Raw genomic sequence first — 16,480 nt, forward strand, 5'->3', positions numbered from 1 at the left:
AGAGGAAGAGGAAGGAAAAAGCTTAATTGTTAAGAATAAAAAAATTGCAGAGTCCAAAGGCGAAAAGTATGAGGAAAAAAGGCAAGAGAAAGGAAGAGGAAAATAAGGAAAAGGAATGAAGAAAAAAATTTAAAACTGTTAAAATAATAAGAGAGGAAAATAGCAAAAAAAGAAGAATAAAAGACAAAAGGAAGGAAAAGAGAAGTAGAGCGAGGAAGCTGGAGCAGTGAGGCAGAACAGGTTGGGGTTTTAAATCAACCCCATCCCGCTGGCTCAGAACTGGAAATATTTGGGGAAAACATCTGCAAAGAGACCTGGGTGACTCTGCCTGGAGCAACAAGGAGGCAGAGAGACAGGAAACCTCCTGAGGAGGCTGCAAACAAAACAGATAACCGCACAGAAAGGGTTAAATGCAGAAAAACAGGAGGGGAAAAGGAAAAAAGGGGAAGGCGGAGGAGAATCGAGAGCCTTCTGTTGAGTTTGCAGGATCCCGAAGGAGGAATTGAGAATCTGACTCCATGTTCTTAGAAGGCCAATTTATTATTTTATGGTATTATATTATATTACGTTATATTACATTACATTATGCTATACTAAAGAATAGAGAAAGGATACCGACAGAAAGATAAAAGATAATAATGAAAACTCGTGACTCTCTGCAGAGCCCTGACACAGCCTGTGATTGGTCATTAAGTTAAAACAATTCACCTGTTGGATAAACAATCTCCAACCACATTCCAAAGCAGCAAAACACAGGAGAAGCAAATCAGATATTTATTGTTTTCTTTTTTTCTCTGAGGCTTCTCCGTTTCCCAGTGGAGAAATCCTGAGCAAAGATGATTTTTCCACAAAAAATGGCAGCGACAGCTCCGCGCTCCCTCAGCAGATGGTGCTGCTGCCCCGCTGTGAAAAGTGTGGATTAAATGGCTCTAGGCAGATATTTTCCATCTGTATTGTATTGTGTTGGTTATTAATGCTGTATTGACATTTTAATAGGATGATAAATGTAGTTTTGTGGTTAAAAGGTAACTTTTGTAGCTAAAATAGGAACTATGCCCGTGGGATATCTCTTAAATAGAGGAATGAGGTACTTGCACCAGATAGCAGCCACACGACACCTGAATCTTTCAGAGAAAATGAATTTATTGCTCCATTATCAGAAGAAATGAACTTCTTCCATTAACTCAGCTTTGCTTGCAGGCCAGCTGCCAAGCCCCTCCATAGCGGAGGAAAGGTGAATATATTTAGGATTTATTCCCTCTCCCTGCAGTAAATCTCCGTGTCCTGCGTGAAGGATGGCGTCTTCCTCTGAGGGAAGAGCTTGGCAGAGAATCTGCATTTTCTCCCACGGCTCCAGAGAGCAGATTTAAACTACCCGAACACATCGCTGAGGGTATCTCAGCGTCTGTTTGAGCGGAGGCTTTATTCGCTCTCCGCCCTGAGGGGGCGCGGCCGCCATGACAGCGCTCCCGCCCTCCTTCCCGCCTTTTTCCCCTCCCTCAGGGCCGCCGCTCTCGCGAGACTTGGAGCGCCCCGCCCTTTCCTGTAATGGCGGCGCCCTAGACCGCGCGGCCGGCACCGTCAGCACCGTCAGTGCCCTCAGCGCCGTCAGTGCCCGCTGTCACCGCCACCGCGGTCACCTCTGTCACCGCTGTCTGTGCCACCTCTGTCACCGCCACCATGCATTCCGACGATGTGAGTCTCACCGTTCTTTCGGCCCCGTGTCCGGCGCCTGCTCCGCCGCCGGGGCCGCCTCACGTGGACGGGGTTCCCCTGTGTATCCCCCAGCTGGGCTCTGAGGGCACCGGGGCACCGGGGTCCCCTGTGTGTCCCCCAGCGGGGCTCTGAGGGCACCGGGGCACCGGGGGTCCCCTGTGTGTCCCCAGCGTGTTCCCAACGCGGCTGTGGCTCCGGGGCACTGGGGATCCCCTGTGTGTCTCCTGTGTCCCCACCACGGCTGTGGCTCTGAGGGCACCGGGAGTCCCCTGTGTGTCCCCATGCGACTGTGACTCTGAGGGGACCGGGGCACCGGGGGTGTGAATGGACACTTGGCAGCAGCAGATGTGCTGTGTCTGCGCGCTCTCCGTGCCAGGGGACACCGAGCAAAGCCCAATGTTTGTGGGGTGTCCCCCCCCGTCAGCTGCTGGAGCCGGTGGGGACGTGCAGGTGAGATGTGTCACCTGCTGTTTGTGTCCCCTGCAGGTTGTCTGGAGCATGCTGGGGAACAGGCAGTTCTGCTCCTACAAGATGACGTGAGTCTGGGGGACACGGTGGGCTGGGGGCTTTGGGGGATCCAGCGGGGACATCCTCTGAAGTGTCCCCTCTGTGCCACCACATGTGACAGTCACAGAGCATGGGGTGAGCTGTGGGATCTTCCTGCCCTCCCCTCATGAATTCCCTGTCTCGTTTTTTTTTTGGCTTTTTGCAGCACCAAAACACAGAATTTCTGCAGGAACGAATACAACCTGACGGGGCTGTGCAACCGCTCCTCCTGCCCGCTGGCCAACAGCCAGTACGCCACGGTCCGGGAGGAGAAAGGTGGGAGCAGGGATTCCTGCAGGGAAAGGGGATCAGGGAAAGGGAGCAGGGATTCCTGCAGGGAAAGGGATCAGGGAAAGGGAGCAGGTATTCCTGCAGGGATGGGGGAGCAGGGATTCCTGCAGGGAGAGGGAGCAGGGATTCCTGCAGGGATTCCTGCAGGGAGAGGGGAGCAGGGATTCCTGCAGGGAGAGGGGAGCAGGGATTCCTGCAGGGAGAGGGGAGCAGGGATTCCTGCAGGGAGAGGGGAGCAGGGATTCCTGCAGGGAGAGGGAGCAGGGATTCCTGCAGGGAGAGGGAGCAGGGATTCCTGCAGGGAAAGGGGAGCAGGGAAAGGGGATCAGGGATTCCTGCAGGGAAAGGGGATCAGGGAAAGGAAGCAGGGATTCCTGCTTGGAAAAAGGATCAGGCCTTGGAAAGGGCCCCCAGGGGGGTTTGGAGTCCCCAGTCCTTGAGGTGCTATAATGGTGTTCACACGGGTCTTGTGTTGGGGGAAGAGACAAGGATCTGACTCCACGTTTCAGAAGACTGATTTCTTATTTTATTATATATATTATATTAAAACTAGACTAAAAGAATAGAAGGAAAGGTTTCATCTCAGAAGGCTAGCTAAGCTAAGAATAGAAAGAATGATAACAAAGGTTTGTGCCTCAGACTCTCTGTCTGAGCCAGCTGACTGTGTTTGACCATTAATTAGAAACAACCACATGAGACCAATCACAGATGCATCTGTTGCATTCCACAGCAGCAGATAACCATTGTTTACATTTTGTTCCTGAGGCCTCTCAGCTTCTCAGGAGGAAAAATCCTAAGGAAAGGATTTTCATAAAAACATGTCTGTGACAATGTGCCATGGGAATGCCGGGATGTGGCACTGGGGATCACAGGTTGGGTTTGATCTTGGAAGGTTTTTCCAGCCTGGAGTGTTCTGGGATGCAGTGGGCAGGGAGGGGTGGGTGGTGCTGCCTGAGGGCGGCTCAGGGGGTTTGTTCCCTGTGAAAAACGCCAATCGCTTGTTTTTAAAATTTTCAAAGTTTGATAGTAATAAAATGGTTGTAAAAATAGTAATATAATTAGAGTAATAATAATTTGGACAATTTGGATTAGGACAATATGAGACAATAGAGACAAAGAGTTATGGACAGTCTGGGTACCTCTCTCTGGGCAAAATAAGCTTGGAAAAGGACCCACGTTAACAGAGGATTAACCCTTAAAAGCAACAGCCTGTTGCATATTCATACACCTCATCCATGATGCATAAATTCCATTCCATGATGCATAAATTCCATTCAGGATTCTGTCTGGTCAGTGTCAGCTTCTTCCTCTTAATCCTAACTGAGCAAGGTGGGAAGAAGTTCATTTCTTCTGATAATGGAGCAAGAAATTCTCTTTCTCTGAAAGATTCAGGTGTCCTGTGGCTGCTATCTCAGTGCAAGTCCTTTCTTTAAAAAAGTATCCTACATAGCATCGTTTCTATTTTAACAGTTTGTTATAACCTAAAGCTAATATTTAACACAGTACTTAAAAAAGTTAATACAGCATCACTTTCTAACGCAACACATATAATATTCATTTGAATATTTGTGAAAAGCCAGTTATAAAATACACATTTTTCCACCTTCCCTGTTGTTCCCAGGTCGCTGTTACCTCTACATGAAGACCATCGAGCGGGCGGCGTTTCCCCGGCGCCTCTGGGAGCGGGTGAGCTCAGGGACACAGCAGGGACAGCAGCCCTGGTGTCCCCACAGAGGGCAGGGAGGGACAAGGTGGACAGCAGCAGGAATTTCCCCATGGAAAGGCTGCTCAGGCCTTGGAGCTGCCCAGGGAGGTTTGGAATCCCCACCCTGGAGGTGGCACTGAGTGCTCGGGGATGGGGACAAGGTGGGGACCACCTTGGACGGCTTTTCCTTAACGATTCCGTGACTCTGGGGGCCATGCAGCCCCTCCCAGATGTCCCTTTTGTGTCCTGCTCTGTCACCCAGCCCTTCCCCTGTCCCTGCAGGTGCTGCTGAGCAAGAACTACGAGAAGGCTCTGGAGGAGATCGATGAGAACCTCATCTACTGGCCCCGCTTCATCCGGCACAAGTGCAAGCAGAGGTTCACCAAGATCACGCAGTACCTGATCCGCATCCGCAAGCTGACCCTCAAGAGACAGTAAGGGACACAGAGGTGACCATGGCAGTGACCTCTGGTGGCTTCTGGAGCCTCTCCTGAGCTGCTGGTGCTGCTGGGACATGGAGCTGGTCCTGTTTTCCTGAGGGGTTTAGATGGAGCTGACATGGATGAGCTGCAGGGATGCAGTGTAGAAATGCACAGAGGGATTGTCCTGAGCTGGAGGGACCCACAAGGCCCCAAACAACCCCACCTGTGCATCCCTGGCTGCAGGAATGCAGTGTAGAAATGCACTGAGGGATTGTCCTGAGCTGGAGGGACCCACAAAGGCCCCAAACAACCCCACCTGTGCATCCCTGGCTGCAGGAATGCAGTGTAGAAATGCACTGAGGGATTGTCCTGAGCTGGAGGGACCCGCAGGGACCATTGATCCCCACTCCTGGCCTTGCACAGACCCCACCTGTGCATCCCTGGCTGCAGGAATGCAGTGTAGAAATGCACTGAGGGAATGTTCTGAGCTGGAGAGAACCACAGGGACCATTGATCCCCACTCCTGGCCTTGCACAGACCCCACCTGTGCATCCCTGGCTGCAGGAATGCAGTGTAGAAATGCACTGAGGGAATGTTCTGAGCTGGAGAGAACCACAGGGGTCATTGATCCCAACTCCTGGCCTTGCACAGACCCCACCTGTGCATCCCTGGGAGCAGTGTCCAGCTCTGGCAGCCTCAGGGCAGTGCCCAGCACCCTCTGGGGGAAGAATCTTCCCCTAAAATCCACCCTGACCCTGCCCTGCCACAGCTCCAGCCATTCGCTGTCACACAGAGCTGAGATCAGAGCTGTCCCTCGGGAGGAGCTACTCCTCCTGTGGCCCCTCCAGACCCTTCCCCATCCTTTAGATCTTCCTTCCCCTGAGGCACCCAGCCCTCAGGAGGTTTGGAATGTTGCCTGGAGCTGCCTGCCAGGGCTGTGACATCCCCTGTTCCCTGCAGGAGGAAGCTCGTCCCGCTGCGCAGGAAGATCGAGCGGCGCGAGAACAGGCGGGAGGTAACGAGTGCCCCGTGCCCCTGTGTCACCTCCTGTGCCCTGTGTCACCTCGTGTCACTGTCCCCGTGTCCCTGCTGCTGTCCCCTCTGCCCCCGGGGCTCAGCCAGCTGCTCTGTGTTCCCCAGGAGAAAGCCCTGATCGCTGCCCAGCTGGACAACGCCATCGAGAAAGAGCTGCTGGAAAGGCTGAAGCAGGACACGGTGAGGGGCACAGTGGGAGCTGCCCTGGGGAATGGGGCTGCCTGCTCCCCAAAACACAGGGAGCCCCAAACACAGGGAGCCCTAAAACACAGGGAACCCCAAAACACAGGGAGCCCCAAACACAGAGAGCCCCAAACACAGGGAACCCCAAACACAGGGAACCCCAAAACACAGGGAGCCCCAAAACACAGGGAGCCCCAAACACAGGGAACCCCAAAACACAGGGAACCCCAAAACACAGGGAATCCCAAACACAGGGAATCCCAAAACACAGGGAGCCCCAAACACAGGGAATCCCAAACACAGGGAATCCCAAAACAGGAAGGCTCCCCTCCTGTCCTATGCACAGGGAGCCCCCAAACACAGGGAGCCCCAAAACACAGGGAACCCCAAACACAGGGAATCCCAAAACAGGAGGGCTCCCCTCCTGTCCTATGCACAGGGAGCTCCAAAACACAGGGAACCCCAAAACATGTGGGCTGCCCTCCTCTTCTGTGCACAGGGAGCCCCAAAACACAGGGAACCCCAAAATACAGGGAGCCCATTTCAAAACACAAGGGCTGCCCTCCTGTGCATAGGGAGCCCCAAAACATGAGGACTGACCTGCTTGAGCCTCAAAATACAAGGGCTGCCCTCCTGTCCTGTGCACATGGAGCCCCAAAACATGAGGGCTCCCCCAAACGCAGGGAGCCCCAAAACATGAGGGCTCCCCAAAACACGAGGGCTCCCCAAAACATGAGGGCTGCTCTCCTCTTCTGTGCACAGGGAGCCCCAAAACACAAGGACTCCCCTCCTGCTCTGTGCATAGGGAGCCCCAAAACATGAGGGCTCCTGCAAACACAGGGAGCCCCAAAATATGAAGACTCGCCTCTTGTGCACATGGAGCCCCAAAACACAAGGCTGCCCTCCTGTCCTGTGCACAGGGAGCCCCAAAACACGAGGGCGCCCCAAAACATGGGGAGCCTGTTTCAAAACACAAGGACTCCCTGCCTGTGCACAGGGAGCCCTAAAACATGAGGGCTCCACAAAAAGCAGGGAGCCCTAAAACATGAAGACTCCCATCTTGTGCACAGGGCTCCCCAAAACATGAGGGAGCCCCAAAACACGAGGGCTCCCCAAAACACAGGGAGCCCCAAAACATGAAGACTCCACTCTTGTGCACATGGAGCCCCAAAACATGAGGGCTCCCCTCCTGTCCTGTGCACAAGGAGCTCTAAGACACAAGGGCTCCCCTCCTCTCCTGTCCTGTGCCCAGGGAGCCCCAAAACACGAGGGTGCCCCAAAACATGAGGGCTGCTCTCCTGTTACATGCACATGGAGCCCCAAAACACGAGGGCTCCCCAAAATGCAAGGGCTGCCCTCTTCTTCAGTACACAGGGAGCCCAAAAACACGAGAGTTCCCCAAAACACAGGGAGCCCTAAAACAAGACTCCCCTCTTATGCACAGGGAGCCCCAAAACATGAGGGCTCCCCAAAACATGAGGGCTCCCCTTCTGTCCTGTTTCTGTGCACAGAGAGCACCAAAACACAAGGGCTCCCCAAAACACAGGGAGCCCCAAAACATGAGGACTGCCCTCCTGCTTGAGCCCCAAAACACAAGGACTGCCCTCCTGTTCTGTGCACAGGGGGCCCCAAAACATGAAGATGCCTCTCTTGTGCCCAGGGAGCCCCAAAACACAAGGGCTCCCCAAAACATGAAGATGCCTCTCTTGTGCCCAGGGAGCCCCAAAACACGAGGGCTCCCCAAAACATGAAGGTGCCTTTCTTGTGCACATGGAGCCCCAAAACACGAGGGCTCCCCAAAACATTAAGGTGCCTCTCTTGTGCACATGGAGCCCCAAAACCCCAAAACATGAAGGTGCCTCTCTTGTGCACATGGAGCCCCAAAACACGAGGGCTCCCCAAAACATTAAGGTGCCTCTCTTGTGCACATGGAGCCCCAAAAGACAAGGGCTCCCCAAAACATGCGGGTTCCCCTCCTGCTCTGTGCAGGACTGTGGGCTCAGAGCTGGAAGGGGCTGATCCACTCCTCAGCCTGATGCTGCCCCACGATTGTCAGTGCCACCCCCAGCCCAAAATCCATCTTCCTCCTGCTGTGGCTCATGGAAAATCCCGATTTTCCTTGCAGTATGGAGACATCTACAACTTCCCCATCCACGCCTTTGACAAGGCCCTGCAGCAGCAAGATGCGGAGAGCGAGAGCGAGTCGGATGCTGAGAGGGAAGAAGATGAGGATGATGATGATGAGGTAAAGCTTCCTGGTGCTGAGCTGGGCTGAGAACAACTCAGAAGAACCATTTGGTGGCTCTTCCATAGCACTGCTGTGCTCAGTCCCTGCCTGTGTTCCTTGCAGGACGTGGATAAGAGGGAGTTTGTGGAGGCAGAGGACAGCGAGCTCAGCGACTTTGAGGTGGGTGAAGCACCAGGTGCCAACTGAGGCTGAGCTGCAGGGGCACCTCCACCCCTGGGTGCCTCTGGGGAGGGGTGAGAGGCAGCAAAATCAGCTCTGGAAAAGAATTGTCCAGTGGGAGCCCAGCCCAGATCCAAGTGTGTTGAAGTGAGGGGAGAACGACCATCTTGTGATGCAGCGAACTCGATTTATTGATCGATCAGTCAGCTTAAATAACAGTGTTAACGAACTTCATGCATATTCTAAAATCCAGGTTCATGATAGGCTAACAGAGAAAACTCTAACCACTCCTTTTGTTTTACTACACCATTGATTGTTTACACAAAACAAAACCAGTGTTCCCACTGTGATATGAACGGTTCCCAAAACTTCTACATCTGTTCTCAGGGTGCCATCTTTTCCCAGAGAGGGTGTTACACTTGTTATGGGAAGACTGCCTGAGAACTTTATTGTTTATACAATGATGCCTGAGAGAGTCTAATTGTTTATAGAAGTCAGGCTGGGAACTGCTTTGGAACTGCTTCACAACTACCTTTTACTTTTCTCTCAGTTGTATGCCTTCATGGCCTTTTTCTTTAAGCCATGCTTGAACTAAACTCCCGACACAAGTGGGATCATAACAAGGTGATTTTGGGGAAAAGAGGAGGTTTAGTTACACAGCCTGCCCTGACATTACTCAATTCTTCCTCAGGACATGGATAAGCTGGAGACAAGCAGTGAAGAGGAGCAGGAAGAGGAGGAAGAAGTAGAGGAGAAAGCCTCCCACTCCAAATCCAAAGGGAAAACACCCCTGAAGGGCCCAGCCAGGAGAAAACGTCCCCACATGGAGATCGAGTACGAGGAGGAGACAGAGCCCAGCACCAAGACAAAAGCAGCCTGAGCCCTCCCGATGCCATTTTGTACTGACTGAACTCCACATGTGCCACCAGAGGGTGACTCCAGCATCTGTCACCCACCTCCACCCCTCACAGGACCCTGGTTTGATACTCCATGCGTTTTCTGGGGTTTGTGTCCCGAGCCCAGGCAGTTGCAGTGAGTTTGTGCAACGCTCAAAGGAACATCTCCCACCTCCTCTGCAAGCCCAAAAAGCTGAGCCCAGGAAGGGTCCTGGCCTGGGGGCTCTGCTGCTCCCTGAAAGCTCAGCTGTGTCTGGAGGGGATGTGGGGCTCACAGGTGGGACAAGAACGACAGAACTTGAAATAAACACAACATTTTTATTGTACAAAAGGGGCTGAGCAGCGTCAGGTGCTCTCAGGCACCTCAGGTGCTCTCCTGAAAGGAGCAGAGCAGTGCTGCCAGTGCCCTGGCACAGTGCCCAAACCAACCCTTGGGTACCAAACCTGGGGCCCTTCCCTGTGCTCCCACCCTTGGGGAAGGTGGGCACAGCCCCAGGTGCAGCTCCCACCCCTCAGGAAGGTGGGCATGGGACAAGAACGACAGAACTTGAAATAAACACAAGAATTTTATTGTACAAAAGGGGCTGAGCAGTGTCAGGCACCTCAGGTGCTCTCCTGCACCTGCAGGGAACAGAGCAGCACTGGCAGTGCCCTGGCACAGTGCCCAAACCAACCCTTGGGTACCAAACTTGGGGCCCCATCCCTGTGCTCCTGCCCCCTCAGGAAGGCACAGCCCCAGGTGGGCACAGCCCCAGGTGCCCCTGTCCCCCCTTGGGAAGGTGGGCAGTGCCCCAGGTGCAGCTCCTACACCCTCAGGAAGGTGGGCATGGGACAAGAACGACAGAACTTGAAATAAACACAAGAATTTTATTGTACAAAAGGGGCTGAGCAGTGTCAGGAGCTCTCCTGCACCTTCCTGAAGCACTCCTGCAGCCTGTTCTCCTCACAGCAGCTGTGCAGCCCTGCCAGCAGCACCTGCAGGGAGCAGAGCAGCACTGCAGTGCCCTGTGACACCGTGATGGTGTCACCCACCCTGCCCAGCCCTCTGGTGGTGTCACCCACCCTGCCCTGCCCACACCGAGCCCATCAACAGCCACGAGTCACTCAGCACTGGGGAGGGGGGATCCAAAATCCTGCTGGGCTCAGGGGGCAGAGGGGCCTGGCAGCCACCAGGGAACCCTGAGAGCCACCCAGGAGCTCTGAGAGCCACCAGGGAGCTCTGGCAGCCACCAGGGAGCCCTGACCCACCTTCACCTGGCCCTGGCAGCCAGCAGAGACCCTGAGAGCCACCAGGGAGCCATGAGAGCCACTAGGGAGCTCTGGCAGCCACCAGGGAGCCCTGAGAGCCACCAAGGAGCTCTGAGAGCCACCAGGGAGTCCTGACTCACCTTGACCTGGCCCTGGCAGCCCCCAGGAAGCCCTGGCACCCCCAGGGATCCCTGACCCACCTTGACCTGACCCTGGCACCCCCAGGGATCCCTGACCCACCTTGACCTGGCCCTGGCACCCCCAGGGAGCCCTGACCCACCTTGACCTGGCCCTGGCAGCCCCCAGGAAGCCCTGGCACCCCCAGGGATCCCTGACCCACCTTGACCTGGCCCTGGCAGCAGCGGTCCAGCAGGATGAGGCACTGGGTGCCCTCCTGCAGCAGGGCAGCCCTGACGGGCTCGGGGGTCGGGCCCCGCTCGCTGTGAACGTCCCAGAGCAGCCTCAGCAGGGCCTTGAGCAGCACAGGAAGCCTGCAGGGCATCCTGCAAGGGAAACAGCACAGCCCAAACCTCAGCCCAAACCTCATCCCAAACCTCAGCCCAAACCTCAGCCCAAACCTCATCCCAAACCTCATCCCAAACCTCATCCCAAACCTCCCCGGGCAGGGACAGCACAGCTGGGGCTGCTCTGGGGCAGGATTGCTGCCAGGCCAGCCCCAGACAGGCAGGAACCTGGCACTGCCCAGCCCACAGCACAGGGTTTATTTACTCCATGCTGGTTTAATTTCTGCACAAGTCGGGTCAAAACGAGGAGCCAGCTTAATTTTGGAGCCAGGTTTTTCAGTAATGCCAGTGGGACAAATTTCCCTTAGGATTTCAGGGCTTTTCCTCAAGAAAAACTAACTTTGGGTTTTAAAGTGGGAATATAGGAATGAAACACTCATGTCAGGACAGGAATGAAATGATTTCAGGGATTTTTCTCAAGAAAAACTAATTTTGGGTTTCAAAGTGGGAAGATTCAGGATAGCAATGAGCCATTCATGTCAGGACAGGAAATAAATGATTTCAGAGCTTTTCCTCAAGAAAAAGTAACTTTGGGTCTTTGGGTCTTAAAGTGGGAACATTCAGGATAGGAATGAAACATTCATGTCAGGACAGAGATGAAATGATTTCAGGGATTTTTCTCAAGAAAAAGTAACTTTGGGTTTCAAAGTGGGAAGATTCAGGACAGGAATGAGCCATTCATGGCAGCAGAGCTGCTCTGGTACCTGGGCCAGGCGTGCTCTATGGTGCACTGCAGGGTTTGCAGGATTGCCAGCCTGGCCTCCTCCCCAGGGCCATCAGACACCTCCAGGTAGCCCAGGATGACTCGTTCCAGCCTCTTCAGGTGCCTCACGATGAGGATGCCGAGTCTGGGGGCACAAACACACCCTGAGGAGGGAGGGATAGATGCCCATAACCCCAAAAACAGCCTGAGGAGGGAGGAGAGATCCCTTGGATCCCAAATACACATCCTGAGGAGACAGCGTAACCTTGGATCCCAAAAACACACCCTGAGGGGGAAGGACAGATCTCCTGGATCCCAAAAACACACCCTGAGGAGCCCTTGGATCCCAAAAAAAGCCTTAGAGGGGAGGATTCACCCCCTGGATCCCATAAACATGGACGGAGGTCAGATCCCAAAAACAGACCCTGAGTGAGGAGGATCGATCCCCTGGATCCCAAATACACATCCTGAGGAGACAGCACAACCTTGGATCCCAAAAATACACCCTGAGGGGGGAGGACAGATCTCCTGGGTCCCAAAAATGCTCTGAGGAGGGGGAATAGATCCCCTGGGTCCCAAAAATGCTCTGAGGAGGGGGAATAGATCCCCTGGGTCCCAAAAACACACCTTGAGGGGGGAGGACAGAACCCTTGGATCCCAAAAACAGCCTGAGGAGAAAGCATAGCCTTTGATCCCAAAAGCAGACCCTGAGTGGGGAGGATAGATCCCCTGGATCCCAAAAACACACCCTGAGGAGCCCTTGGATCCCAAAAAAAGCCTTAGGGGGAGGATTGACCCCCTGGATCCCATAAACATGGAGGGAGGTCAGATCCCAAAAAACAGACCCTGAGTGAGGAGGATAGATCCCTTGGATCCCAAAAACATAACCTGAGGAGGGATCCAACCCTTGGACACCAAGCCCAGGTCCCATCCCTGTGCTCCCATCCCCTCAGGGAGGTGGGCACGGCCCAAAGTGCAGCTCCAACCCCTCAGGAAGATGTGCACAGCCCAAAGTGCAGCTCCCACCCCTCAGGGAGGTGGGCACAGCCCCAGGTGCAGCTCCCACCCCTCAGACAGGCGTGCAGGTGTCCCCTGTGTCTCACCTGGTGACAAAGGCAGGCAGTGTCCCTGCGTAGACCCTGCGCAGCGCCAGCCGGTGCTCGGCCTCCATGTGTGCCAGCAGCAGCTGCAGCACCTGGTGCCAGGGCGAGCTGGAGCTGGCCCTGCCCTGGCCCTGGCGCCGCTGGCACCGCTCCAGCACGGGCAGCAGGTCCAGCAGGCACAGCAGCACCGCCTGGTTTGGGGACAGTGGGGACTCTGAGCTCCTGTTCTCTCCAAAACACAAAAAATCCCAACCCCGTGGGCATCCACCCAGCTTCAAAGCTGCTCCCTGCCCACCTTGGAATGGGGCAGGAGGGAACAGCTCCTCCCTCTGTGGTGACAAGAACAGGCTCAGCCTCCTGCCTGAAGCTGAGGGGCTCCCTGCACCCCAGGGCACCCCAAAAGCCAGGGCAACCCCGTCCTACCTGGATGAGAGGAGCCTCCCGTGAGTACAGGTGGTTGTAGAGGGCGTGGAAAACCACCTGGGCCCTGTTGAGCTGGCACAGATCCGCTCCTGGCTGCAACAACAGAGAGCAGCACGTCACTGCTGGGCAGCACAGGGAGCTAAACCCAGTGAGGAGCTGCAGGGAATGCAGGTTAAACTTCACAAAGCCTGCAGGAGTGTGGGGAAACGCAGGTTAATTTTGCCATGGCCTTCCCAAAGCCTGGGGAGTGTGAGGAACTGCAGGAAATGCAGGTTAAACTTCCCAAAGCCTGGGAAGTGTGAGGAAATGCAGGTTAAACCCTGTCATGGCCTTGCCAAAGTCTGGGAGGTGTGAGGAACTGCAGGAAATGCAGCTGAAATCCTGCCATGGCCTTCCCAGAGTCTGGGGAAATGCAAGAAATGCAGGTTAAACCCTGCCATGGCCTACCTAAAGCCTGAGGAGTGTAAGGAACTGCAGGAAATGCAGGTTAAACCCTGCCATGGCCTTCCCAAAGCCTGAGGAGTGTAAGGAACTGCAGGAAATGCAGGTTAAACCCTGCCATGGCCTTCCCAGAGTCTGGGGAAATGCAAGAAATGCAGGTTAAACCCTGCCATGGCCTTCCCAGAGTCTGGGAGGTGTGAGGAACTGTTGGAAATGCAGGTTAAACTTCCCAAAGCCTGGAGGAGTGTGAGGAAATGCAGGTTAAACCCTGCCATGGCCTTCCCAGAGTTTAAGGAACTGCAGGAAATGCAGGTTAAACCCTGCCATTCACCAGGAAGAGAAGTCAGGAACCTGACCCACAGCTGGAGCTGGGTCAGGCTGGATTTTGGGGACAGGTTCTTTCCCCACAGGGTGCTGGGCACTGCCCGGGCTCTGGGCACAGTCTCGAGGTGCTGGGCACTGCCCAGGGAGCAGGAACAGCCTCAAGGCTGCCAGAGCTCCAGGAAACATTCATGGACGAGATTTTTGGGGGTCTGTGCAGGGCCAGGGCTGCGACTTGGATCCCTGTGGGTCCCTCCCAGCTCAGGACATGCCGTGCTTGCCCCTCCCTTCACGCACAGCCCCAGGGGGCTCCACGCCCTCGCTCACCACGTTGAGGACGATGTGGTGCAGGCAGCGCACGCCCAGCACTTTGTTCTCCTCCTGGAAGTCGTCGGAGAGGAGCAGCGCGGGCGGCAGGACCCGCTCCAGGTGCGGGCACAGCCAGGGCCGGCTGACACGGAGCAGGGACCAGGAGAACACATCCTTGGAGGCTGGGTTACGCTTCCAGGTGTCTCTGGAGAGGCAGGGACAGCTCAGGGAAGTCACAGGGCTCATTTTCCTTCCACTCGAGGCTCTCAAACCCTGACAATCATCCCCCAACACGTTCCTGTCAGGAGCCAGGACATCCCTCTGCCAGGGATGCCAGGGGGCTCAGAGACCCCAGCACAGAGCCCAAAATGCCTGTGTGGGTTTAATTATGGTCCATGGAGCAAATTATCAACCTTATATAAAGATCAGCAAGCCCCAACAGTTTAAGTAGAATATTAGTGAAGTTATCGTGGGGTGGAAAAGTAGATTTTAGGCGTTTTGGTATGGGGGCTCAGGAGGCAAGATGGAAGAATCTGGGCATGTCCAGCCTTTCTCCTTCTTCTTCTTGGCCTCCATCTCCTGCTGTGATGGTGGCACTTTTGGATTGGTTTAGAGTAGAAGCTCACTGTCTAACACAGGTGATAGGTGTTGGGAAGTTATTGTAGATATTGTACATGTAGTTTTTAGTATAAAGACATAACACTGCCCTGGGGGCAGGCAGAGTGCCTGGAACTGTCCTGCTGGACAGACCTTGGCAGGGCAGGAGAAAGAATTTTACAGATAAGATACAATAAACAACCTTGAGACCGAGAAATGAAGAGCCCAGACTCCTTCTTCAAGCGCCGGGCTGGGAAAAGAGACTTTGGAACATTTCTCGAGGTCACTCTGACCAGCAGAGATCCCGACACCTTCCATTTGGAAAGCTCCTGGTTTCATACTTATCATCTCTTGAGTGTCAAATTTCCCAGTACTTCCCACAGAGACCCTCCAGCCACTCTGCTCCTCACTCACTTGGTTAACTCCTGCTTCAGGATCCCCATCACTTCTCCGAATCTTCCATCCTCATCCCCTTCCTTTCCCTGCAGGAATTCCTCCACGGACGCGCAGCCCGCAGTCCGGAGCAGCCGCTCCAGCACCTCCTGAGCCACCGCCCGACTCCTCGCCGTGGTCCAGGGCCTCTCCTCCTTGTGTGTGACAGCAAAGATGAACGCGTGTCCCAGCACCCGTTTCGGGATGGGCTTCACCGGCGACTCCTGGCTCCGGGCATCTTCCAGCTTCTGCAGGAGCAGCAGGAACGCGGCGCCAACGCGCTCTGCCCGCTCCGCCACGGCCGCTAACGCCGCGTCCCGGCCGGGCGGCTCGGCCCCGTCCTGCTCCCGGCGTGGCGGAGCCGCCAGCCCGCCCAGCGCCGCCGCCAGCCGGGCCAGAGCCGCGGGATCCGCCGCCTCCAGCAGCGCGCCCAGCTCCCGCAGCGCCCCGGGCCGCTCGCAGAGCGCCTGCCCGGCCCGCAGCAGCGCCTGCTCGGCCGAGGGAGCGCCGGGGCCCCGCTCCGGGCTCGGGCTGAGGGTGGTGCTGGTGCCGATGCCGGCCATGGCCTCACACGGGCACCGCGGGACCGGCCCGCCCCGGAACCCCGCTAGGGACACATCGATGGCGGCAGCGGCGAACTGCGGGGAGAGGGAACCCCGGGACACCCCCGGAAAACCTCAGAGACCCCCGAGACACATCCAGAACACCTCAGAGACCCCCGAGCATCCCCGGGATCCCTCAGAGACCTCCGAGCACCCGGGGGACTCCCTCAGAGACTCTCGGGATCCCTCACAGACCCCCGAGCACCCCCTGGATACCTCACAGACCCCCGAACATCCCCAGGATCTCTCAGAGACCCCCGAGATCCCTCAAAGACCCCTGAGCACCTCGGGATTCCTTCACAGACACCTCGAGCACCCCACGATCCCCTAGCAGACCCCCAGGATCCCTCACAAACCCCCCGAGCACCCCGGGATCCCTCAGAGACCCCCGAGCACCCCCGGTCCCGTCACGGCGGCGCCGCCGCCACCCGCACCACGCACGGGAACTGTCGCAAAACCTCCCGCTTGCCGTAAAGCCGATGGCGGAGCGGGCGTGGTTTTATGTACATAAATTAGCATAGCTAATTTCAGACTGTGGAGCGCGGCAGGGCGGCCGCGCGGCGGTGCGGAGCGAAA

The 16,480-nt window shown here is 55.6% G+C and overlaps 3 protein-coding genes across 3 annotated transcripts in view; 2 read left to right on the forward strand and 1 right to left on the reverse strand.

The window, feature by feature from the left end:
• Positions 1-16,480, forward strand: part of UNC5D (unc-5 netrin receptor D) — a 340,661-nt gene that overhangs the window by 76,737 nt on the left and 247,444 nt on the right. The window lies entirely within an intron of this gene.
• Positions 1,542-9,532, forward strand: MAK16 (MAK16 homolog). The gene is made up of 10 exons (XM_058042515.1): positions 1,542-1,695; positions 2,203-2,252; positions 2,429-2,538; positions 4,175-4,239; positions 4,541-4,692; positions 5,641-5,695; positions 5,821-5,895; positions 8,024-8,143; positions 8,249-8,305; positions 8,997-9,532. Exons 1-10 carry the CDS (start codon positions 1,681-1,683, stop codon positions 9,183-9,185), a joined length of 888 nt encoding a protein of 295 aa, XP_057898498.1. The 5' UTR covers positions 1,542-1,680; the 3' UTR covers positions 9,186-9,532.
• Positions 9,945-16,128, reverse strand: TTI2 (TELO2 interacting protein 2). The gene is made up of 7 exons (XM_058042511.1): positions 15,285-16,128; positions 14,292-14,478; positions 13,203-13,295; positions 12,780-12,970; positions 11,678-11,821; positions 10,790-10,952; positions 9,945-10,176 (listed from the first exon to the last, which is right to left on the reverse strand). Exons 1-7 carry the CDS (start codon positions 15,863-15,865, stop codon positions 10,096-10,098), a joined length of 1,440 nt encoding a protein of 479 aa, XP_057898494.1. The 5' UTR covers positions 15,866-16,128; the 3' UTR covers positions 9,945-10,095.

Source organism: Melospiza georgiana, chromosome 31, assembly GCF_028018845.1.
Source record: "Melospiza georgiana isolate bMelGeo1 chromosome 31, bMelGeo1.pri, whole genome shotgun sequence".
NCBI lineage: Eukaryota > Metazoa > Chordata > Aves > Passeriformes > Passerellidae > Melospiza > Melospiza georgiana.

Excerpts from the sequence above, each read along its gene's own strand:
- MAK16 (XM_058042515.1), top strand. Across the intron at positions 5,896-8,023 it reads AAAGGCTGAAGCAGGACACG|TATGGAGACATCTACAACTT; the intron begins GTGAGGGGCACA and ends TTTTCCTTGCAG. Across the intron at positions 8,144-8,248 it reads ATGAGGATGATGATGATGAG|GACGTGGATAAGAGGGAGTT; the intron begins GTAAAGCTTCCT and ends TGTTCCTTGCAG.
- TTI2 (XM_058042511.1), bottom strand. The coding sequence starts at position 15,865 with ATGGCCGGCATCGGCACCAGCACCACCCTCAGCCCGAGCCCGGAGCGG. Across the intron at positions 11,822-12,779 it reads CTGCCTGCCTTTGTCACCAG|ACTCGGCATCCTCATCGTGA; the intron begins GTGAGACACAGG and ends TTGTGCCCCCAG. Across the intron at positions 10,177-10,789 it reads GCTGCCAGGGCCAGGTCAAG|GTGCTGCTGGCAGGGCTGCA; the intron begins GTGGGTCAGGGA and ends TGCTCCCTGCAG.